General features: G+C 45.0%; 1 protein-coding gene across 1 annotated transcript in view; it reads right to left on the bottom strand.

Moving 5' to 3' along the window:
- The window catches only part of LOC122817035 (ER degradation-enhancing alpha-mannosidase-like protein 2), a 516,571-nt gene that overhangs the window by 110,035 nt on the left and 382,234 nt on the right, over positions 1-24,302 (bottom strand). The window contains exon 9 of the mRNA XM_044090167.1: positions 16,191-16,335. Within this exon, the coding sequence (XP_043946102.1) occupies positions 16,191-16,335 (145 nt within the window). The remainder of the gene's footprint in view (positions 1-16,190; positions 16,336-24,302) is intronic.

The raw sequence follows: 24,302 nt of genomic DNA, 5'->3' as shown, positions 1-24,302 counted from the left end.
CTGCTGCAGTGTTAGCACCTAATGATGCACAATATGTTGTGTATAGCTAGGAAATCTGCGTTTGGCCCTACCTATTCACAATCACACTCACAGCAGAAGGCATAATAGGGTCTTGTGTCTATGCACCAGAGGAGAGGTTATGGGTTACAAACAGGAAGAAATGATGTTATGTGATCCTATCTCAACTACATTCTGTACTGATGGGTTCGGAGCCGATCCTCGGCTCCGACTCGGCACGCTATACTATAGAGCTAAGTCTCTTATTGGCTGAGCTATTCTATATCCCAGGATGCACCACCACCAATTCCCCAGATCTCGTTTGCCGCTTTACAAGCAAAGACGTGGTCTCGAGCTTGGCTGAGCTAAGTGCTTTCTTTCTAAGAATTTTCTGTCAGGAATTTTCTTAAATTTAACCAAAAGCTGTTTTAACAGCTATCGCTGTGTATGATTGACTTTTACTGATTATTTTTTTGTGGTAAATTTGTCTTTCAGGGTAAGGTTTCCGTTTAAGTTAGAGGGGCCTTCCCCTCGCGCGTGAGTGAGCCTTCTTGTGTGAGTTTTGTGAGGTGGTCAAGTACCCGTTTTTAGTTAGAGGGTTCTTCCCCTCCTGTTGTGTGATTTATTTATTGACTGGTTAACTGTGAAGTTAATTTTTTGAAAATCATTGTTCTGGGTTAGATACGTTGCTAGATATATTTATTTCCTGTGACTACTAACTGTTCAATTATGTCTAAAGAGCACAGACCCTCAGGGTTCAAAAAGTGCACCCGATGCAATTACAAGATGTCCATAACGGACGATCACTCCCTATGCGTGTACTGTTTAGGCCCCAAACACCTTCAGGAGTCTTGTAGCGTGTATCACGCTTTTTCCTCTCGAGTCCTCCAAGAGAGGAAAAACAAACTGATCCTAAAAGGGCTTATCAAACCTACTTTTGAAGAGGCCTTATCTTCCTCTTCTTCTCCCTCTAAGAAAAAGAAATAGTCGGCTCCGACCAGTCCATCAGAACCGACCACAAAGAAATCTAGGCAGGCTTCTCCATCGGCTCCACGGACTTCGGAGCCGAGGGCGGAACGGTCTGCCTCGATGCCTCCAGCCTCGACTCCTCTGGCTTCGGAGCCGATGGCTGGAGCTTCGAGAGGCGGGTCACCTTCATCAACTCCACTGATTTCGGAGCCGATGAGAGTTGCCCGCTCAGACTCTTCCCCTTCGGCGCCGAAGTCCTCTTCGGCACCGAGGGAAATCACAATGGAGTCTCCTTCGGCACCGATATTGATCGAGACAATTCGGAGCCGGTCCCCCAGTCCTTCGGAGCCGGTGGAGAAGTTTACTCGGACCCGTTCGATCTCCTCCTGGTCTTCCAAGATGTCGGATTCGGACATTGACAGGGTGCTCCAAAGGCTGTTTCAGTCTCCAGTCTTCCAAAAGCTAGTTTCGGCTCCAGCCCAGTCGGCATCGGAGCCGATGGTCCACCCTTTAGCGTTGGTTCCTCCTCCAACAGCCTCGGCGCCATTGGAGTCGGTGCTGGTGGAGCCGATGGAGGTTTCCGGGTTGGCTCCGACCCTTACTCCTACCCCGGCCTTCGGGTCGGAGTTCGGTACACGGACCTCTTCGGTCGGCCCCGGGGGTGACGCTTCTGGACCGATGTTTTCGGTTCCGAGCCTCTCTCTCAGTGCGTCAGCTGCGGGAGTGCCGTCTGCTGTTATGGCTTTGGGGGTCGGACCTTCCCAGGATTCTGGGGGTCCGGCCTTTAGAGCCATGAGGAGTGCTTTGGCCAAATCTTCCTTGGCTACCTCCACCGTCTCCCCGGCACCTTCGCTAGGCACGGAGACTGGTTCCTTTGTAGTCCCCCTGTCTCAAGACAGTGGAGCCCTGGGGCCTGAGGTCACCCCCTTTGGGGGTCCCCCTCTTCCTGGAGGTCCCTCTAAAGAGTCTTCGGAGGAACCCCCAAGAAAGAAACAGTGCAAGAGGAAGCACGTCGACTCCCCTGACGAGTCTCTCACCTCAGACACCGATCTTGATGATGCGGAAGGGTCCCCCAAGTCGTCCTCGGATGATGTCTCCTTTGCGGACATCCTGGAAGTCCTCAAACAACGAGGCGGCTGGCAGACCAAACCCCCTTCCTCTGATGAGTCGGTGTTCCTCAAGGCCTTGAGGCTCAGCCCTCCGCCTCCTGGGTGTCTCCGCCCTTCGATGAGCTCCTTGATTTGATCTCTCAAAGGGCATGGGAACATCAAGATTCTGTGGAACCGGTGCCTGCTCGCCCTAACAAATTTTTGTCAGCGCCCCCCGAAAAGGAATTTCTCACCAAGGGTGTGGCTGTAGATGCTATGGTGGTGGCATCTGCTACCCAGCAAGATGTGGCAGAGGCTTCGACGTCCGTCCATCCTCCTAATAAGGAGTCTAGGAGCATGGACCGGTACGGGAAGCGCACCCTTACTTCAGCGGCCTTTACCTTAAGGTCTCTGAATTACCTGACGCACTTCACTAGACTTCAGAGGGACCTGATCAAGGAACTCTCAGATACCCTCTCTGGTAACCTACCTGAGCAGTTGGCCCAGACGGTTAGCTCTCAGTTGGCTACTCTATCGTCGATATCGAACTTGTCCATGAGGCTCATTTCGTATGCAGCCGAGGGGGCGAGTAGAGCGGCGGGTACGGGTGTTGCTCTAGGGAGACAAGCCTGGCTCCGCCTGTGTCATTTTGCGGAGGCCTTCAAGTCTTCCTTTGCCGACGCTCCCTTTGATGGATCCTCTTTGTTTGGACCCAAGGTAAAGGACACCTTGACCCGCTGTGAACTAGAGGGTAAGACTTTGACTGCCGTAGGGGCACGGTTTTCCTCTCCCTTTTGGCCTTATCCCAAGGCTAAAAGAGGAGGGAAAATGTGGTTCCGTAAATCTCAGAAGACTTACCCCTCTCAGCAGGACGACCCCCCTTCTAGAGGCAGAGGAGGGGGAAACTTTTCAGGAAGACGCCGTCCCAGAGGCCCCCGCAACACTGGAGACCGCGAGGCCTTTCGTGGCTCTTCAACCTTTCAGCATCCTTGAAGGATTGCCCGACTGCGCAGCTCCGGAGCCAGTCGGGGGTCGTTTTTCGAGGCACCTAAAGGCCTGGGAGAGTATCACTCGGGACCGATGGGTGCTCCGAATCATCGCCGGAGGTTACGTCATTCCCTTTTCACACCCCCCCCCCGCTTTCCAGGAAAATCCCGGACCCGCCACCCAGTCAACGGGATATTGCATCCATCAAAATTTCAAAGCTGCTTCAAAAAGGAGTCATCCAACCGGTCCCCGTAGACCAGACTGGATTAGGGACTTACTCAAAATTCTTTTTGGTGCCAAAAAAGACCGGGGACTTAAGGCCCATTTTGGATCTCAGCAACCTAAATCTATCAGTCAAGAAGTCCAAGTTCCGGATGGTCACCTTACAATCCATTCTCCCGCTACTGGAGAAAGGTGTTTGGATGTGCTCCATAGATCTCAAGGACGCCTATTATCACATTCTGGTAGATCAGGCGTCCAGGAGACATTTGCGCTTCAGCCTGGGAGACCGTCATTTCCAGTTCTGCGCACTGCCCTTTGGTCTCACCACAGCCCCCAGGGTGTTCACCAAATGTTTGGCGGTGGTGACTGCTCACCTGAGGAGTCTAGGATTCCAGGTGTTTCCATATCTAGACGACTGGCTCCTATCTGCCACCTTCAGGCATCTACTATTACAGAACCTAGCAGCCACTATATCTCTAGGCACCTCCCTAGGAATCACCTTCAATTGGGCAAAGTCTGTGTTGCTGCCATCTCAGCACATACAGTTTATCGGGGTAGAGATAGACTCAAAGCAAATGCGGGTCTATCTTCCTACGGAGAGAATAGAAACATTACAATCTCAAGTCCGAGCGTTGCTCCTCAAACGCCGATCTCCAGCAAGGATGGTCCTACAACTGTTGGGTTCCATGTCGGCTACCGTTCTCCTGGTCCCCTTAGCAAGATTGCACATGAGGATTCTCCAGTGGCTCCTGTCGGTCCAGTGGTCGTATCAGCAACTTCCTCTCAGTCACCACATTATAATCACGGAGACGTGCAAACAGGACCTCCGTTGGTGGCTTCTCTCCTCCAACCTGGATCAGGGGCGACCCTTTGTTCTTCCTCCTCCAGTGGCCACTTTGACTACGGACGCCTCCCAGACGGGGTGGGGGGGACATTACCTGGGCAGGTCAGTCCAAGGCAAGTGGCACCCCGACGAGAGTTCCCTACACATCAACATACTGGAAATGAGGGTGGTGCTTCTATCGCTTCAAGCACTACCCCCAGGGTATGATTGCCGTTCAGTCTGACAACATGTCAGTAGTCTGGTACCTGAACAAGCAGGGAGGGACCAGGTCCTACCCTCTTTGCAGAGAGGCCATGAAAGTATGGAATTGGGCTGTTGCAACCAACCGTTTCTTGGTAGCAACACACATTCCGGGGAGATCCAATGTGATAGCCGACAGACTGAGCAGAACCATTCTCTCCCCGCACGAGTGGTCTCTGAATGACAGAGTAGCATCTCAGATCTTCAGAAGATGGGGAACTCCTTGTTGCGACCTCTTTGCAACTCCCCTCAACACGAAATGTCTACAGTTCTTTTCTCTCACCCCGGTTCCGGGGGGGGAGGTTCCCAAGGATGCCCTAGTCCAAACTTGGCCCACCGGCTTACTGTACGCCTTTCCACCGGTTCCCCTTCTTCCCAGGTTGATCCAGAAAGCGATTCACTTGCAGTGCAAGATGATTTTAGTTGCCCCATACTGGCCTCGTCAAGTCTGGCTGCCATTTCTTTGGAAATACACACTGGACGGTCCATGGTTTCTGGACCAGGTTCCAGATCTCTTGATCCACCAGTCGGGACAGCTTCACCAGTCCCTTCATTCACTGAAGTTAACAGCTTGGCTCCTCCACTTCCGACTATAGTCAGGAACCAGGTTTTGGACTCAGAAGTTATACATATCTTGTGCTCGGCCCACAAGAATTCGACTAAGAAGATGTATAATAGTAAATGGAAGAGATTCGCCATTTGGGCCCAACTCCGGGGATTAGATCCCATTACTGCCCCGGTGGCTGAAGTTTTGAAATTTTTAGCTTCCTTATTCAATCAAGGTTCTTCGGTCTCCACCATTAAGGTTCAATTAGCAGCTATTTCTAATTTTCATGAAAGTATAGACCCACCTTTGATGAGCAATAAGTTGTGTAAAGCCTTCATGAAAGGTGCTGGGCTGCTACGTCCTCCAGTTTCTCATCCTGCTCCACCATGGGATCTTAATTTCATATTAGGTGCTTTGACCTCTTCCCCCTTCGAACCGGCAGCAACTTCTGACTTGAAATTTCTTTCCTGGAAGACTGCCTTTTTGGTGGCAATTACATCAGCCAGAAGAGTTTCGGAACTTCAGGCCCTATGTGTCAAACCGCCGTACCTGGTTTTTCACAAGGATAGAGTATCCTTTAGGCCTAATCCATCTTTTGTTCCCAAAGTTTGTTCTAGTTTCTGTCTGCAACAGTCTTTGGAACTTCCAGTTTTCTTCCCCAACTACTCAGACAAAGCAGAATATATCTTCCACTCATTGGATGTTCACAGACAATTGCGTTTCTACTTAGATAGGACGCACCAAACACGGAAAACAGATCAGTTGTTTGTGTCCTTTTCAGACAATAAATTGGGCAAAGCCGTCACGAAGGTCACTATTGCCAAATGGATCAGAGACTGTATCAGTCATATTTATTTTCTTTCTAATAGACAGCTTACAACCTCTGTGAAAGCTCATTCTACAAGGGCTATGGCTACTTCAACAGCCTTTCATTCCAAACTTGCCATTAGTGACATTTGTGCTGCGGCTACCTGGTCCTCTCCTCACACCTTTATTTCTCATTACAAATTGGATGCGGCATCTCGGGGGCAAGCTTCCTTCGGTTCCACAGTTCTCAGGAGTGTTTTCCAGTGAGCCACCCAGGAATCAGGTGCTAGGGATGCTGTCCCATCAGTACAGAATGTAGGCGAGATAGGATCACATAACATCTTTTAGTTATGTACTTACCATAACTTTAGATGTTTGGGATCCATCTCGCCTACATTCCTAATACCCACCCTCCTTCCCCCTGCCTTGGAGATCAGAAGAGACCGGACGGTTCAAGTTCGACCGTTTCATCTTGAAACATCTGGCAATGTTATTTCAGCAGTGCATGTGTGCGGACAAACAAGATCTGGAGAATTGGTGGTGGTGCATCCTGGGATATAGAATAGCTCAGCCAATAAGAGACTTCGCTCTATAGTATAGCGTGCAGAGTCGGAGCCGAGGATCGGCTCCGAACCCATCAATACAGAATGTAGGCGAGATGGATCCCAAACATCTAAAGTTATGGTAAGTACATAACTAAAAGTTATGGCTGTCTGTATGATGGCCATGCAGTGACCAGCTTTTGTCCTGGTGATGGGGAATGAATGGGCTCAATTGTGGTCAGTAAGCACAAGGGAAAGAAAAAAAAAACATTAAAAAATAGACATGTAAGCAGAATGCATGGATATGAGGATTAAGTAGACTAGGGTCTGTTTCTACATTTCTTTCATGGCAGGCACAGAAAATGCTGAAAACTTAAAAAAAGTCTTACATTTTGCAGTACAAAGAAATTGCTGTCAATGCCCTGAAACCAAAAGACATCAAGGCATCTTTCACTAAAGGAAACAGATCTACAAGTTCACAAATGAGACACAGAATCAAGGCTGCCAAACTGTCAGAAACAATAGGGTCTGCTGGTGACAAACTTAAAAGGTTACCAGATCATCAAAAAAGACAAGTTCCACATATGAACTTGGGCCAGTTGCCACGATCTCTCTTAGCTTTTTGTCTTGTGCTTGTCTCTTAGTAACCTACAGCACTCAGTAGCTAAAAACAATGATGCGAACAGTGAACAGGTGAAGGTGGTATGGGAAAACAGGCAGGAGAGATCTTGGCTACTTGTATGTTACACAAAGGTATTAGAAGCTAAATTTCAGTAGTAATCCCAGTTTGATACAGGTAATCACATTAAAAGTGATCATAAATAAAATCATGTAGTGAAGACAAAAATACATCTGAAGATGGCAAAAGTGAGCAACATCAAACTCAAAGGCAAAGTCAGTGATACATCTAATAGATTCCCCAAATATAGCAGTTTTATAACACACACTCCAAGGTCATAGAAGAGACATTCAAAACAAACCAAGCATCTAAACACTTCTTGAAAGATTCTAGTGACTTACATTTTCTTACTTGTTATGGTAGTCTGTCCCATAATCTCACAATACTTCGGGTAATAAACCTTGATATAAAAGTGATTCTGCATTTTGATATGTGAAATGGATAATTTGTCCCAAGAGAAGTTTGCCCCGACAGCACCAACTCAGTAGTGAACAAAAGCTGCGTTTCTTCATTGTGAAGTTTACTATATGCTAGGCACAGTCTGCCACTAAACCAGCGATAACTGATAGGAAGTAAGTTTAGCTAAATGTTTCTGATATGCGATTGTCCTGCACTCCATAATTATTTTAGTTAATTTTATTTGAACATTTTCTCGTATGGAGAGGTCACCTTTTGATCATGTACAACATACTGAATTCTATTCAATTATAGATATAATACAGCTTGTAAATAATTTCAATAAGACTGCAACACACCAGTTCGAAAAAATTCTCAGGAGGCTCACAACATAACATGGCCTTTGTCTCAACAGGATATGCATTTTTTTAAATATTAAGTTAGAACTTATATATACATCAAGGTCTCAGTCATTTCCCGTATAACATGATTTCCCAAAAAATAAAAGGTTGCTCAGGTCTGAAATGACCAAAATACGTATTACCACTCTTAGATGGATTGATTTAAGACCAGTGTTATTTAACCATTCAAATAGTTAGGACACATGTGAATAGAAAGCTGAATAAGCTGATAATGATGTGGAAAATGCTGTAATTTTAATGTCATTAACATATTTAGACAGCCAAAATGTGTTAATAGGCAAAAATTAACACACAAACTTAAATAGTACAGGGACTAAAATGGACCCCTGTGGGACACCAGTAGCGATCTTTGACCAATCTGAAGAGGGGACCTTGAACTTTAACATATTGACATAAGCAACATTAAACCCATTTGATAATATAATGATTTATCCTGTGCTTTACCAGATAGATCTAAGTATGCAATCCCCCACACTAACATCAGTATTGAAGGCTTAACTAACAGTTTCACAAAATCCACCCAATCTGGAAAAAGTTGATGTTTTCCTGATTAAACCACGTTGTTTAAGACCAGCAAGTGCTAGTACTTTCTCATGGATGTTTAGAAGTGATAATAAACACCTCTCAAAGCACTTACCCATAAGGGATGTCACACTTATTACAGGATAACCAAGAGCATCATCAAAAGATCCACTCTTACCTATCAGTACAATATGTGCCAGCCTCCATGAATCAGGAAGAGTACTGGCGACTAATAACATATTAAATAATGAGGCTAAACGAGGTATCAGTTGGCCAAAAAGATTATGAATGAATCATGGTAAAGAGTCAGGGCCAGGACCACTTTTGTTTTTAACCATTTTTAAAGACGATTATCATATCTTCTGTGATTAATGGACATGAAGTATTATATTTATCCAGAAATAGGATTTCACCAACAACTACAGTCTTTGATAAAACTAAAGTGATGAAGTAGCCATTTAAAACGTCAGCTATTTTAGGACAGTCATAAAGAAATGTACCCTGATTAAGACTAAGACCAAGTCTATTGATAGCCTTTTTGAGACTCAAGATCAGCATTCTGAGTCAGTGACTCTTCATAAGAAGTTTTGGATGTCTTAATTTGATTTTTCAATAATCTACAAAAAGAAGTAATCACCATAATGTTCCATCTGAGTAGTTGTACTTCATTTGTCTTCAACCTGTGGGAATACGGATCCATATCGGATCAGAGCCAACAAATATTACTAGCATCATCTCCGAGCTCCAGACTCCTCCCTTTATCCATAATACACCTCCCTTGCCTTCCATCCCCAGATCGAGTTTGCTTAACTCACACTTATAACCCGACCTGATAATATACTTGTGACCTATATTACAGCCCGTAGGCTGAACATGCGCCAAAGGTCCGGGGGAAGGAGGGAGGGACGGTTGAAGACAAATGAAGTACAACTACCCATACAGAATGTTATGGTGAGTACATAATTTCTTTATCTGAAGTAGTTTCCTTCATTTGATCTTCAACCTGTGGGATAGAGTCCCCAGCTACCTACTAAACGCATGGGTGGCCCTCATGGATGGATATGCCTGAGCACCGTGGAGCCAAAGGATGCCCTCCTTCTAGATGTCAAATCCAATTTGTAATGGGAGATAAACGTATGAGATGAGGACCAAGTAGCCGCTGAGTAAATGTCATCCAAGGACACCCTAGACCAGAAAGCTGCAGATGTAGCCATGGACCTAGTGGAATAAGCTTTAACCTGACCTGGAGGAGACATACCTTTATCCTTATAGACCTGCAGGATGCATGAAGAAATCCATCTAGCTATAGTGACCTTGGAAATAGGTTTGCCCAAAAAAGGTCTATAAAATGAGACAAACAATTGATCGGATTTACGAAAATTTTTTGTCCTGTATAAATAGAATTGCAACTGTCTGTGAACATCCAACATGTGTAGTTTGTATTCCATCCTGTTGATAAAATTGGGAAAAAACACAGGCAAAATTATAGTCCGATTGATATTGACTGGTGATGCCACTTTAGGAAGAAAAGATGGATTGGTACGAAGGGAAACTTTATTTTTATGAAAAATCATGTATGGAAATTTTATGGACAAGGCCTGTAAATCCGAAACCCTTCTGGCAGAGGTAATAGCGACCAGAAAGGCCGTTTTCCACGATATAAATTTTAGATTTGCAGTTGCAGCAGGCTCAAAAGGCGGAGTGACCAGAGCTTGGAGAACCACAGTAAGGTTCCACGGGGGAACAGGATCTTTGACCGGGGGGCGTAGCAAAAAGGTGCCTTTGATAAAGGCTTTACACAGTCTAGAAGATGCTAAGGATGCAGAATTCTTGCCCACATTAAAATGAGAAATAGCAGTCAACTGAACTTTGACAGTAGAAGAACTAGCTCCATGCTGGAAAATATTAGCTAGGAAATCAAGAATAACGGAGATAGGCGCCGTGAAACGATCTAAACTCCTCTGAGAGGCCCAGAAAGAAAAATGTTTCCACTTGCTGCGATAAACCTTTCTGGTTGACGACTTATGAGCAGCCACCAAAATGGCCTTAACAGAGGAGGAAAGTCTGGGAGTCCTAGCTATCATAGGAACTGGAGCAGCCAAGCAGTGAGCTTCAGGCTGTCTAGACTCGATGAGGCCCCCTCGATGGATGTGAAATCAGATCCCGAATGGGATCTAGGATCCAAGGTGGAGCCAGAAGGTGAGACCAAAGGAAGGGAAACCATACCTGGCGAGACCAGAATGGGGCAATGAGATCACCTTGCTCCCCAGTCGACAAGCTTTCTTTAGAAACCTCGGGATGAGAGGAACTGGTGGGTAAGCATACAGAAGACCGGGAGGCCAATCATGAACTAGAGTGTCTCTGGGGGACTCCCCCGGCGGGGGATTCAGACCGAAAAACCTGCTGCACTTCACATTGGAAGGAGATGCAAAGAGATCGCAGCAAGGTAGACCCCAATTGCTGAAGATCTGTTCCGCTACTGATGTATTCAGAGGCCACTCGTAAGGCATCAGAATGGTCCGACTAAGCCTGTCCGCTAGGATGTTGGACCACTCCGGAATGTGCGTTGCAATAAGAAAGCGACCGGTGGAGCTCGCCCATTCCCACACTCTCATGGCTTTGCGACAAAGGGGATAAGATCTGGTCCCTCCCGGTTTGTTGATGTACCACACTACCAACATTGTCTGATTGAATAGCAATCGTCCCCCGAGGAAGAAAGGCATGAAGGGTCTGCAATGCCAGAAGCACCGCCCTCATCTCTAGGACAATGATATGCAAGCTGGTCTCTATGGGGGACCACAGGCCTTGGACTGTCCTGCCTGAACAATGCCCCCCCCCACCCGAGTTAGGAGGCATCCATGGTCACTGTGGTTTGGGCCAGGGCTGGAACAAAGGGTTGCCCCTCCAGAATGTCCAGAGAGCTCATCCACCAAATGAGAAATGACCGACACACTGGACTTAGGTGGATAGGGGTAAATCCAACAGGGACCACTGAACTGCTAGAGTCCACTGATAAATCCGTATATGTAGTTGAGCACATGGAAGGAGAGTTATGGTTGCCGCCATTGAGCCTAGGGCCCTCAATACAGATTCTGCTGTCGGGAGATGAGAATGGTAAATTAGGGAGACATGCATCCTGAGGTTTTGAACTCTCTCAGAGGTCAGGAACACTTTGCCCTGGAGTGCGTCTATCCTAGCACCAATGTAGTCTATCACCTGTACAGGCTCTAGTAGAGACTTGGTTGGGTCGATTGTGATAGCCAAACTCAGGGTAAGTGTCATTTAGTAGTCCCTGGTTTGGCAAAGTAGACGACTGGTGGGAGCAGTAAGGAGCCATTCGTCCAGGTACGATAGACCTGAATCCCCTGAAGCCTCACGTGAGCCGTTACCACCGCCATCACTTTAGTAAACATCCTGGGGGGCTGTCATAAGGCCAAAGGGTAAGGCTCAAAATTGGTAATGACTGGCCCCTAGCCGGATGTGGAGGAACCTCCCGGAGCTTCTGTGCATTTTTATGTGATAGTAAGCATCCTGGAGATCTAACGAGCACAGGTCTATATCATACATTCGAAATTCCAAAATGTTGAACACCATATATTCGAACTTGGAATTTCGAATATTGAAAACATTGAATGCTCAGAATAGCGAATTTTTTCCCAGGGAAGAAATTTGCTATTCCGAGAAACACACACACAACACAAGCACACCAAACTAAATAAACCATACACATACAGTTAACAAAACACAATCCCACACTAAACCACACATACATTACTAACTATCCACTTACATTAACCTGCGCCCCAACCCTAAGGTCCGTAACTATTGCACACATACCCTACGAAACTATACACAAAGCAAGCAATTAATACACATACATTCAGTTAACAAAACCCAACCCTACACTACACCATACATACATTACTAACTATCCACTTACCTTAACCCACACCCTAACCCTAAGGTCCATAACTCTCACATCACAGTGGAGGAAATAGCGAAACCACGGAATGGCCCACCAAAATCTTGCCCTAGGTAAGATTTTGATGTTCCAGGGCTTCGCTATTTTCATCATTTGATGTTGTGGGTTCAATGTTTTAACGTTCGGCATTTTACTTCTTCGAAGTTTTGATACAGATCCAGCAAGCACATCCAGTCACTCTCTTGCAGGTACGGCATTATAGACTGCAGTGTGACCATCCTGAACTTTTCTTTGGTAACTGACAGGTTCAGGGTAGAGAGGTCCAGAATGGGCCTTAAGTCCCCTGTTTTCTTTGGCACCAAAAAGAACCTGGAGTAGAAGTCCGATCCGGACTGATCTGGTGGTCGTTTTCCTAGCAGCTTGGAAATTTCCTGTGCTGCTGCCTCCCTTTGCGTGGGTGGAATGTTTGGGAGGTGCTGAAGAAACCATGAAGGGGATAGAATATCCACTGGATATGATTTGCAGCACCCAGCAGTTCATTGTTATGGACTCCCATGCTGCTGGGTGCAAGGACAATCGTCCCCCGACTGCCTCCAGAGTAGAGCAGTCGGGCAACCCCTCAGGGTTGCTGCCTGGGTGTGTCCAAGAAAGGTTCTCGAGATCCTAAGTTACATGGACCCCCTCGGCCTCTGGGCCAGCGTCCATTCTGTCCCCCTCTGCCTCTGGGGGAAGAAGAGCCCCGAGTGTCCAGGGAATACTGAGACTTCCGGAACCACGTCTTCTTTTGCCCTCTCTGGTTCTGGGAAAAGGACCTTTGAGGTTAGAGAAGTGGATCCTGAGTGTCTTCCCGTCCTTCTCATTCTGGACTAGCGTCTCCTTGATGGTCTTACTGAACAGAGTCGAGCCGTCATAAGGGGCATTGGCAAAGGACACCTTAAAGGGTTTTGTAAATTGGCACAACCTAAGCCGGGCATTACACCTCATGGACACGCTGGACCCAGCCGCCCTAGCCGCTCCTTCCATTGCATGGGAGAGGAGTCACATGGACATATTTGATACTGCTCTCAAAGTGGCCATTTTCATGGAGAACGAAGCCTTGTCTTCCTGCGACATGGACTTGGGTGGAGACTCCTTCAGCTCCTCCACCAGGTCGGGTTGGAGTCTTGTGACGTGGGCCACGTAGTTCAGCACCCTTATTGAAAAGGTAGCTAAAGCATACACCCGCTTCCCTAGCCAGTCCATCATCCGAGACTCTCTGTCAGGAGGGTGGACCGAGGAACTTACCTGAGATAGTTCCCTGTTTGTGGCTGCTGCTACCACCATGGCGTCCACTGGGGAGCCCTTGTTCCAGGAAGGCCTGTCTATAGGGGGACTCAAAACCTTATCGGGGAGGTTGGGGATCAGCTCCACAGTATCAGATTCCTTCCACGCCTGAGGTGATCAAATCCACTAAAGGATCCGCGGTGGGGGGGGAACCAAGACGTAGATGGGCCTGTGCCGAAGGCCTCCAGAAACAGACTCATAAGAGGAGGGCTTGGGGGCAGACCAACCTCCCGGCTGGCGCAAGATCTCCATGATGTCTCCAAAGGAGACATCGTCGGGAGGTGACCTTGGGGAGCCCTCCCCCTCATCTAAGTCTGTGTCCTCAGTTAGGGACTCAGGGGAGTCCAAGTGCCTCCTCTTACATGTATGCTGTGAGGCACATCTCCCGTGGGGCTCTCCAGGGAGTGCTCGCAAGCCATCTGTTCCTCTGGGGGAACCGTCTGGGGCCCTTTGGGCATGGGCTGTCCCTCTAGGAAGATGACAGGGACCACAGACAAAGCCAAGGGGGTCTCGATCCGATGGAGTGGACCCGTTCTACCACATTGAATGCCTAAGGAGAGAGGACCTCCTGTGAAGTCAATAAGGAGGCCGGTCTCCCCTGGGTCCGATGTGAGAATCGGAGCCAGACCTGAAGTGGCCAGAGCTCTGAGAGAGGGAACCTGGACCGACAACGTCGGAGCCAGTGGTAAAGGTTCCACTCCCTTGGATCCAACCCCCAGGCTCAGGCTCCGAGAGTGGCTCGGATCCTAACTGGTCGGATCAGAGATGCTCCAGGCAGCTGCCAGCATCGAGGACACTAGGACCGTCAGCGCCGACACCCCGACCAAGGCCATCCTCAGATCTGAGAACTCCGAAGCCGCAGGTCGGATCGGGGAAGGAGTAACAGGCTGAAAAAAGGGAAGCGAGCTGCCCCCTCCTGAGGGAGGGGGGGCTGGCAAGACCCCCATCTGGATCTGTGTACGGATAAAGTGCCTCATCATCTTATCCAGATCCATGTCAGAGAGAGAACAGGTCGACCGAGACGAGGTCACAGACTCTGACCTGGCCAGTCAGGGAGCTGTGGCCCAGGAGACTGGCGTGCCTCCTGCGGCTCCAGGGAGAACCTCGGAGACCGGAGCCAAGGGGAGTCATGGATCTGAGTAGACTTGCTTGGTGACGAGAGGTCCAGAGATCTCTTCCCCTTCATCCTTGACTCTCCCCCGCTCTCTACCCCTCCTCTGCTCCGTTACCACAGGCTTAGAAGCAGGAGTTTGAGTCCCAGCCTGGCAGGGAGGGGAGACCAGAGGCAGAGAAGCATGAGAGGCAGTCACGGCAGCTGCAATGACTGAAGCAGAGGACGAGGAGGGAGGATCAGTGGCAGGAAGAAGACCCTTGAGGGCCAACTTGGCCTTTCTATCCTTCAAGGCTCGGGGGTTGAACCCCACACAAATGGAGCAATAAACATTTGGTTGGGCCACACCTAAACACAATACACACAGAGCATGGCCATCTGCTGGGAAGAGCTTATGGCCGCACTCTGTGGATCGCTTAAAAATAAGCTTTTCAGCCATGCCTAAAGAAGAAAAAGAAACAAACAAAAACTTTTTTCCTAAAATGTAACACAAACCCACTAACCACATTAGACTTACTAAAAGGGGGGGGCGCACCACAGAAACTACACTAAGTACTACTACAAACCTACACATGACACCAAAGCGATGGGAAGGGAGAAAGGGTACCTATACTAATCTGAAACGGTTAAATTAACAAAAAACTTTTTGAAAACTTACAGTCAAAAAACACCCTGCTAGCTGGAGATCTAGAGACAAGATGTTTCACAAATCGCGGCAAACGAGATCTGAGGATGGAAGGCAAGGGAGGTGTGTTATGGGTAAGGGGAGGAGTCTGGAGCTCATGCTAGTAATCTTTGCTGGCTCGGATCCGATAAGGATCTGTATTCCTACAGGTTGAAGATCAAATGAAGTAAACTACTTCAGATCATTTTTTTTTCTTTAAGGAGTTTGATTCAAATTGTTTAGTTTGTAGCTCCTTCTTTTTCCTCTAACTTAGTTAGTTTCCTATTTCACCATGGTGGTGAAATCCATTTTTAGCCTGTTAATCTAACCTTTCTGCACACATTTAATAGCTGTGAACATTTGCTGTCCAACAATTGCTAAGTTGCTAATGGTAGAGATGACGCTTCAGTGCTCCAATCTAGTTCATTAATTTCTACAAACAGTAACTGATCACTAATCCTTAAGCAATCAAAACTTGAAAGACAGAGCAGTAAAACAAAGCAGTACATCTAGCAAAACTGATTAAAACTACCCTGGGAGGAATGGCAGTAGCAAACCTGATGGAAAGTACAATACTGTACTACAAAAGAGGTAACATCAGAAAAGGGTGGCACACAATAAAAATATTTGGCAGGAGAAAAACTAAAACATCTTGGTAATCCCAGAGATCTTTTAAAGGAAACTGTTTTGCTCAATGTCGGGTTTCCATGGTGTAATGTCCAGAGTTTTGTGAGCTTACATCTTAGTTATTCAAACTGCAACAGCTCTTCCCCCTAATAACATAAGATGACACCACAAAATATACTAAATAATTTATTTTAAACATTGAGCGCTTTATGTCCCCTCAATAAAAAGACTTAATCAGAATCTGTGTTAGCTACTCTACATATAAAACTTGTCATTCATACCTGGCCGCAGAGGATATCCTTCTCGCTTATCAACTGTATAGCTGTGCGGAATGCTGTAAAATTCGGGCAGACCTCCAAACTGCTTCCAGACTGTATAGTAATTGAGAAATGTTTTCACTGCATTGTCTACATCTCCAATAAGGCTCTAAAAAGCAAACAAAATAAATATCAAAGGATACCGAAAGGTAAATAATTTTTGTTAAATAGCCCTAAACAAGCAACGTTATATAATAGGAGGCTTGTTCAGATAAGATTATTAGGTTTGTTCTGTAAAAACAATAGGATAGAACCGTCTTGTGACTCTCTCTTTAGAGGTACTTGGTGGCTATACAAGCCATACAAAGTGATGACATTTTCTTTACACCCCATTCTTGTATGCCTGATTCTTATGCAGTACAAATACAGCACAATAAGACCTTTAAGTACCTGTCATACCTTTTTCATTATAACACATATCACCCAAAATGACCATTTGCTGGGCAACTGAAAAATACCCTTCTAAAGGCTAAGCAAAACTAGTGCACTACTCTCCAGGAAAACGACAGCAAAGATCCAAAAACGTTTTGATTAACAATCAATAAACTTTTTCAGCCTTGCTAAAAAATCACAACCTTCCCTTTCATAGACAAAATGGCTATAATGAAGCATGCAGATTTAATTCATTCTACTAAATGTGGCCACCTCCCTCAATAAACTCAGTATGCCCACAACAGCAGTAAGTGACATGGATGGTATCACTACTATCTTCTCACTCCTAAGAACTCTTACCAGCATGACCAAAAAAAAAAAAAAAAATCAAAAATTTTAACTCACCTCACTGCAGCAGACAACCTTCCTGAAGAATATCTTAGAATAGCTTCTGATGCCACTGTATGCCCAGTATCTACACCTATAAACTGTTCTCTTCAAGAAGCTATAGTCCCACAACTCTGTAAACAATCCCATTCTGTTCTATTAGATAAAGGTGGTAAATATCTTGAACTGGCAAACTACAGACTTATAGTTTTCTCGTCCCGTTTATCTAAAATACTTGAAAATGTATTTACTTACAGCTGATCAATTACCTAACAGAGAATAAATTACTTTCCACAACAATGCATGGATTTATACCAGGCAACATGCACATGAAAGATAGAATCAAGCTGCATCTCTGTTTCTAGACCTATCCAAAGCATTTATTACATTTTCACATCATATATTATCTCGGTTCTAGAAATGGACCTCACAAACAATACAGTCAGTTGGTTTAAAAGGTAGCATAGCCACTAAATAAAGAGTGTACACTGGGCCGATAAGCAGAGTCTCAGGAAACTTTAGGTGTGCCACAAGGTATGTGGGGGTTGCATACTTAGATCTAGCAAGGCTTTTGATAGTATTCCTTATGCAACAATAATTAATTCCCCGGTAAAGCGTTACTATTAGGGCAGTTACTCTTCAATATATTTATAAATAAAATGCATACAGCCTCTCTCTCAGCAAATATAATCCAATATGCAGACAGTTCAACACTAATATATGCAGCCTCTTCAGTGGAACATCTCTAAAATGACTTACAATGTTCATTCATAAATCCTGAAACATGGCTTCAGAAATCTAAACCACTCCTAAATCCAAAGAAAACTAAGTTAATTGTATTTTCACCTCCAACCCAGTAATCAAACTACTGAGACTTAATACTAGAAATGATATAGTACAAAAAGTACAGTTTTGTACCTACCATAAATGTAGATGTTCGAAGATCCACATTGCTGCAGTCCTTACTGATCTGACATCAGTTTTCAAACATGCCCAACAACAACCATCACCTAAAGCATAGCACCAAGTCAAACTACAGTGGGGAAGGACTTGAACATCTACATTTATGGTAGGTACTCTTCATCTCACATTGCTGCAGTCCTTACTTATGGGTAGAATCCCGGAAAGGGAGGATGGTAAAAATCATAAAGCATTAGGGGCTGCTAAAATGCCCTGTAAAATTGCAGTGGCAAATCCAGCCCTAGACTTAGAATAAAGAGGAAGGTGGTAATGTTTAGAAAAGGTATGCACTGAACTCCAAGTAGCTGCCTCCAAAATGTCTTTTGTAGCTACCCCTTAGGAAGTAGCAGTAGCCCTAGTGGAATGAGGCCTGAGAATCTCCTTACCATGATGGGAGTAACAGAAAGAAATACAAAACCCAATCCATTTAGAAATAGTTTGTTTTGAAACAGGTTTACCCTGTGAACCCAAAGCAAAAGAAACAAACAATTGCTGAGACTGTCTGAACTCCTTGGTTCTGCTCAAATAATAACGCAACTGCCTGTGAATATCCAAAGTATGCAAAATTTTCTCCCTTTATTTAGGGGTTTGCATAAAAGTAGGCAAATGAATAGTTTGATTTAAGGCCACACTAGAAACCACTTTAGGCATAAAGGAAGGATTAAAGATACCCTATCCTTATGAAAAATCAGGAAAGGCTCCACTGCCATGAGGGCCTGTAATTCAGAAACCCTTCTTGCAGAGGTAATGGCCAACAAAAAGCAGTTTTCCATGACAAATACTTTAACTCGGCAGTAGCTGCAGGCTCAAAAGGTTGTAGAGTAAGTTTTTCCAACACAAAATTGAGATCCCAAGCAGGAGTAGGAGCTCATGGGGGTCTTATATTCTTTGCCCCTCTAAGAAATTGCTTAAACCAAGGATGAGAGAATAAAGGAGGGTCACAATCATAGTGAGCAGAAATGGCTGCAGCATGAACCTTTATTGAGGAGAAAGACAACACTTAAATCAGGTTTGGAGACATCAAGGTCCTTTCCTTTGCTCCAAATAAAAATCTCCTCCATTTATCAACTTTCCTGGTACTAGGCCTCCTGGCCTCCAAAATAACATTCAAAACTTGTTGTGGAAGCTGAGACCCTCCAGAGTCTAAAACAGAATATGCCAGGCTGTTAGATGCAGAGACTGAATCTTGACATTGAGGAAGTGAGTGTCCTCTTGTGACAAAAGGTGCGGAATCAAAGGCAGAGGCCATGGAGGCAAACTCCTCAGTAGTGGGTACCAGTGTTGTCGAGGCCAATCCGTGCTATCAAAATCAGGGTTGGCTTGTCTTGTCTGGCCTTCAAAAGTACCTTGGGAAGAAGAGGCAGAGGTGGAAAGGCATATACATGCAGATTGTTCCAACTGAATGATAGCCACCTTCCAAGCTGTGTGATGAAACATTTTGTGCAAAACTTTGGCAACTGGTAATTTAGTGGAGAAGCGAACAGATCTATGTCTGGAGTTCCCCATAACACTGTCAACTGTTGAAATACATGAGGATCCAATTTCCACGAGGATCCACTATTTGTCTGCTCAATACATCTGCTAAGGAGTTCTGTGCTCCTGGTAGAAACCTTGCCTGAAGATTGAGGTGTAGATTGAGAGCAGTTTCCCACAGAATCATCTCTTGCCTGCAAAGAGGGTAAGAATGGGTTCCCCCCTGCTTGCTGATGTACCACATGACAGTAGTGTTGTCTGTCTGAATCAACACCTGCCCTGGGTGAAGTAAATCTTTGAAAGCCATCAATGCAAACTGGACTGCTAACATTTCCTTCAAGTTGATATGCAAATGTTGGAGTTTGACAGGCCACGTGTTTTGCACCCATTTTCCATTGAGGTGTGCTCCCCAAGCCTTGTCTGAGGCATCTGTCGTTAGAATCTGACTGAGTCCCTTGTTTAGGTGACATTCCTGAGCCCACCACAAAAACTCCTTCTGAATGCAAGGTATTATCTGAATGACAGTGTCTAGATCTTGGCAGTGCTGTGTCCACACATTTTGAGATACCATTGAAGCTTCCTCATATGCAATTTGGCATTGGGAAGCACCAGAATACAAGATGCCATGAACCCCAAGGCTTGAAGGACTGTCCTTGCAGTCAGCCTGGACCAGACATTTGCTGGAAATAAAGAGAAAGGCTTCTTTGTTTGTCCGGGGTCAAAAGGCCATCTGGGAAGCTGTATTCAGTCTCACACCCAGAAAGCACATGTCCTGAGAGGGTACTAGACTGGACTTTGTTTCGTTCACAGAATACCCTAGGCATCTTAACACTGCCATCACATACTGTAGATGATGTTTCTTGTGCAATAATCAGGCAGTCGTCCAAATAAGGATAAATCTGTATTCCTCTTAGTCTGAAAATGCTATCACTGGAGCCAGAACCTTTGTGAACACTCTAGGGCAATGCAGAGAACTGATAATGTAAATTTCAGGTACCTCCTGCAACTGGGCCTGATGGGAACATGAAGGTAAGCCTCTTTGAGATCCAGAGTAACCATCCAGTGATCTTTTCCCAACAGAGGTAAAAGTTGTTGTAAAGTCAGCATCTTGAACTTTGGAATGTCCAGGTAAGTGTTGAGGATAGATAAATCCAAAATTGGTCTCCACGTGTTCCCTTTCTTTGGAACTAGAAACAGGCGAGAATAAAATCCTAGGCCCACTTCTGTCAGAGGAACTGGCTGTATAGCTCCTATTTGAAGAAGTAAAGAAATTTGTCTGTGAGCCTCTATCCTTTGCCGAGGAGGGACGTCTGGCATGCCTTTGAAAGGAGGCATGGTGTGGAAATAGAACTTGTAACCTCGGTTTATAATGTCCAATACCCATTTGTCCTGGGTGACTAAATGCCAATTTTGCTTGAAAAGGGCCAACTTTCCTCCCAAAGGAGCTGCCAGGCAAGAAGAATCTGGCAGCTGAAAATGCAGGTCATTGGGCCTGTTTACGAAAGGACTGGCCCCTGCCCTCACCAGCAGATTGAGCAGGCGAACTCCATTGTCTCGGCCTGAAGGTACTCTGAGCTCTGCCCCTACCACGCCTAGATCTACCCCTAGACTGAGAATCAGAAGCCTTAGTAGGCCAATTTCTACTAAACTTTGGAGGTTGTACAAAATCTTTAACAGTCTGCATAGACTTAGCCTTGTCTTCCATTTTCTTTAAGACAGACTCCACAGGAGGACCAAACAAAACTTCAGACTGTAAAGGGCATCCAGAATTCTAGACTTAACATGCTCAGACAAATTCTGATCCTACGAATAACTGAACCAGTGGCAGCCACCCTAGAAGAAGCCTGTAAAGCATCAAAACCACATTGCAAAGAGTGCTTACCCACCTGTTCAGAAACATGCACTAAATCCTGCAATTCTTTACACTCTATGCCCTCTGCCAAAGCATCCACTTTAGATCTTAGCTGAGAAAGGAGGAAATTCTGATACTTCAACATATGAAACTGGCAGTTCAAAGCTCTCATTGCTAAAGTAGAAGAGGTATACACCTTCTTACCCCATCTATCCAAAGCTCTAGCTTCCTTATCCAGAGGAACCGGATTCTTAACAACAGAGGCTCTAACACCCTTAGGCCCCTGACTAATAGTTTCTGGGTCTGCCCTAGGACTCTTATACAGATATTTATGAGCCTCAGGCACCCTGTAATACCTGTCCGGTTTAACTGGGGCAGGAGGCACAGAATCTGGATTAAAGGAAGCTTCCAAGAAAACATCTGAAACAACATCCAAAACTGGAGGTATAGCTAAGGGTCTATGCTGTGGTAAAAACAAGAACTCCCTAAGCCTCTTCCGTGAATCAGAGTAATCCTGTCCCTCCCACTTAAAATGCTCCCTCATGGAATGCAGAGTTTCTGAAAATGAAAAATCCTCTGGAGGAGAAGCAGAAGGAGTGGAATCCTCTGCATCAGAATCAGAATAAGGAGGGAAATCTTGAATGTCTTCAGCAGAAGACTCTGAATCATCTGAGGCCTGCTCCAAACTTTCCAACTCTGGCTCCATCCTGGGCCTCTTATCAGGAGGGGGCATAGAACCTCTAATTAAAGTAATCAAATCCTCTGCCATTTTAAGCATGTGCTTTTTAGGCACAGACCCTGAAGAACCAGAACTGACACCAGAGGAAGGCAAAACAGACCTGCTCTTAGAAGGAGCCTTAGAAACAGTAGCAGAAGGCCTAACCACCTTAGGCATAGAAGGGAGAATAGTAACCTGAGAGGCCCCTTCAGCCTGACCTGCCTCCTGAGAGGCCACATCTTGTAAAATCAAAGTTTCCCCCTGGGACTCAACAGAAACTTCAGCCGGATCCACCTGTTCAGCTGTAGCTTCTAAAGGTCCTCCTGCCTAGGCTTTAAAGATTTGTCTTTGCGCTTCTTAGTAGAAGCAGGCGTCGGAACATCCGCATATTATAATTACACCTCTTGCCAAAGACTAACCTAGCGCAATCTAACCTCCGAAACCGACACCCAACTGTCCCAAACAAGGAATACATGGTAATCCCTATGCGGTATCTGTTTCCCACAAGAAATACAATTATTCACTTTTTCTGACATCCTGTAAGTAACTGAGGCAAGAAAACAAAAATATTCTTGGTATCGGTCTGAAACTCCAAATTTCAGACGCTGCTTCTGCATCGGACCATAAAAGACTGAGGATATATACCCTGACGCTCTGATGTCAGATCTGACAGCGGACTACCCATAAGTAAGGACTGCAGCAATGTGAGATGAAGAACATCGCAAAATTACTAGCATGTAACTGACCACAAATTAAGATTCTATCAGTATATCCAATAAAATGTTAAAACAGCAAAAAACATAAACCAGGACTTCTTCACAAAATTAAGCTTTTTCTGTTGCACCATGCATGTTTCTGGCATCAATTTTGACTAATCTACAGTCCTCTTAGTTAGCCAAACTGGAGCAATCATATGAGACTGTAGAGTTTGCAAGTGAGCACAATCACTGAATACACCACTGTCTTGCACTTCAGTCCCTTAACTGACCTACACTCACATTAAGACTGCCCATAACATCCTCTATAGGCCAGACAAATGCTCTGCCACTAACCAGTTATTAACTTGCTCTTCAGAGAACTGTGTTCACCGAACCAAATTTTAGTGCTTACTCACAAATCTAAAAATCATAATGGTGAATCCCTATACTCTGTATGCACTGCCAAACTGTGGAACGGTCTCTCAACAAACATCAGAAGTATCCCATCTCACCTAGTATGTAAAACTACCATAAAACATAGCTGTCAACAAAATGGTCGAGCACTTATAACAACCCCATTGCTAACTGTTAAGCCCCTTCTTATTCTAATAATTTTCCATACATAATTTTAGAATCCCAATGAAATCCATACACAAAACAACACTCCTTTGCAGCCAAATCAAGTAAATCTCATTTTTTCTTACTTGTTTAAATGTCTCAAATGAATATAACAGGTTGGATAAAACAAGCATATGTCTCAGCTGCTGTCTGTGTACTAAAACTGAAATGTGACTTTACAGATAAGCTGCAAGATAACTCTGAAGGTTCATTAGATATGCAAATACTCTACAGTGTACTTAGCATCAGCTGTTAAACAGTGTATAGCTTGGCGTTATGTTGTATATTTTTATTGTTTCCTCAGGTTAATTGCTTGTGAAAAAAATATGTAATGTGGAACTTTTCTCCCTGGCCCGCTTCTGAAAAGGGGGTTTGCACAGTAGGACTCTTCCAGTAATCGAAGACTAAAAATAAATAAATAAATAAATTACATCTGCCTATACTCCATAAACAATGCAAATTTATAAGAATAGTTTTCCTGGAGGGTCAAAGACTTTTATGGATGCAGAAATGGCTAAGAAGGAAATTAAAAAATGGCCAACAAAGAGTGAGTCATCAAGTAGAAGGAAACTGCTTTTCAAGCATATGAAGATAACAAAGCCCATACTGAAAATTTCCAGCAAAACTTTTACCATTGTTAAAAAGAAAAACAACTGAGTGACAGAAAAGCACACAAGTGCTGACTAGAAGAATCAGGAGTACATTGGACTTGAAAAAAAGACTGGTACTGAGAGATGGAGAGGATCAAGATAAAAACTAGCAACACTGTGAAATTAGTGAGCAAATGGGACACTACAAAGAGTCAGTCTTGTTAATTATAGGACCAGAATTGAAATGTGACTTTTGAATTGTCTGAAGAAAGACTGTAATTTTGTTGACAGTGTTAAACTTCTGGGTGGACTGTAAAACATGTACCCTACTTTATGCCATTAATATGTAAAAGGACACAGAATGGACTGAAGAAGTAACTGTAAGTAAAACAGTTTTTGGTCTTACTA

Source organism: Protopterus annectens, chromosome 12.part0, assembly GCF_019279795.1.
Source record: "Protopterus annectens isolate FY-2018-M chromosome 12.part0, PAN1.0, whole genome shotgun sequence".
In the NCBI taxonomy this organism is placed as follows: domain Eukaryota; kingdom Metazoa; phylum Chordata; order Ceratodontiformes; family Protopteridae; genus Protopterus; species Protopterus annectens.
This window is presented reverse-complemented; position numbering and strand designations above follow the sequence as displayed.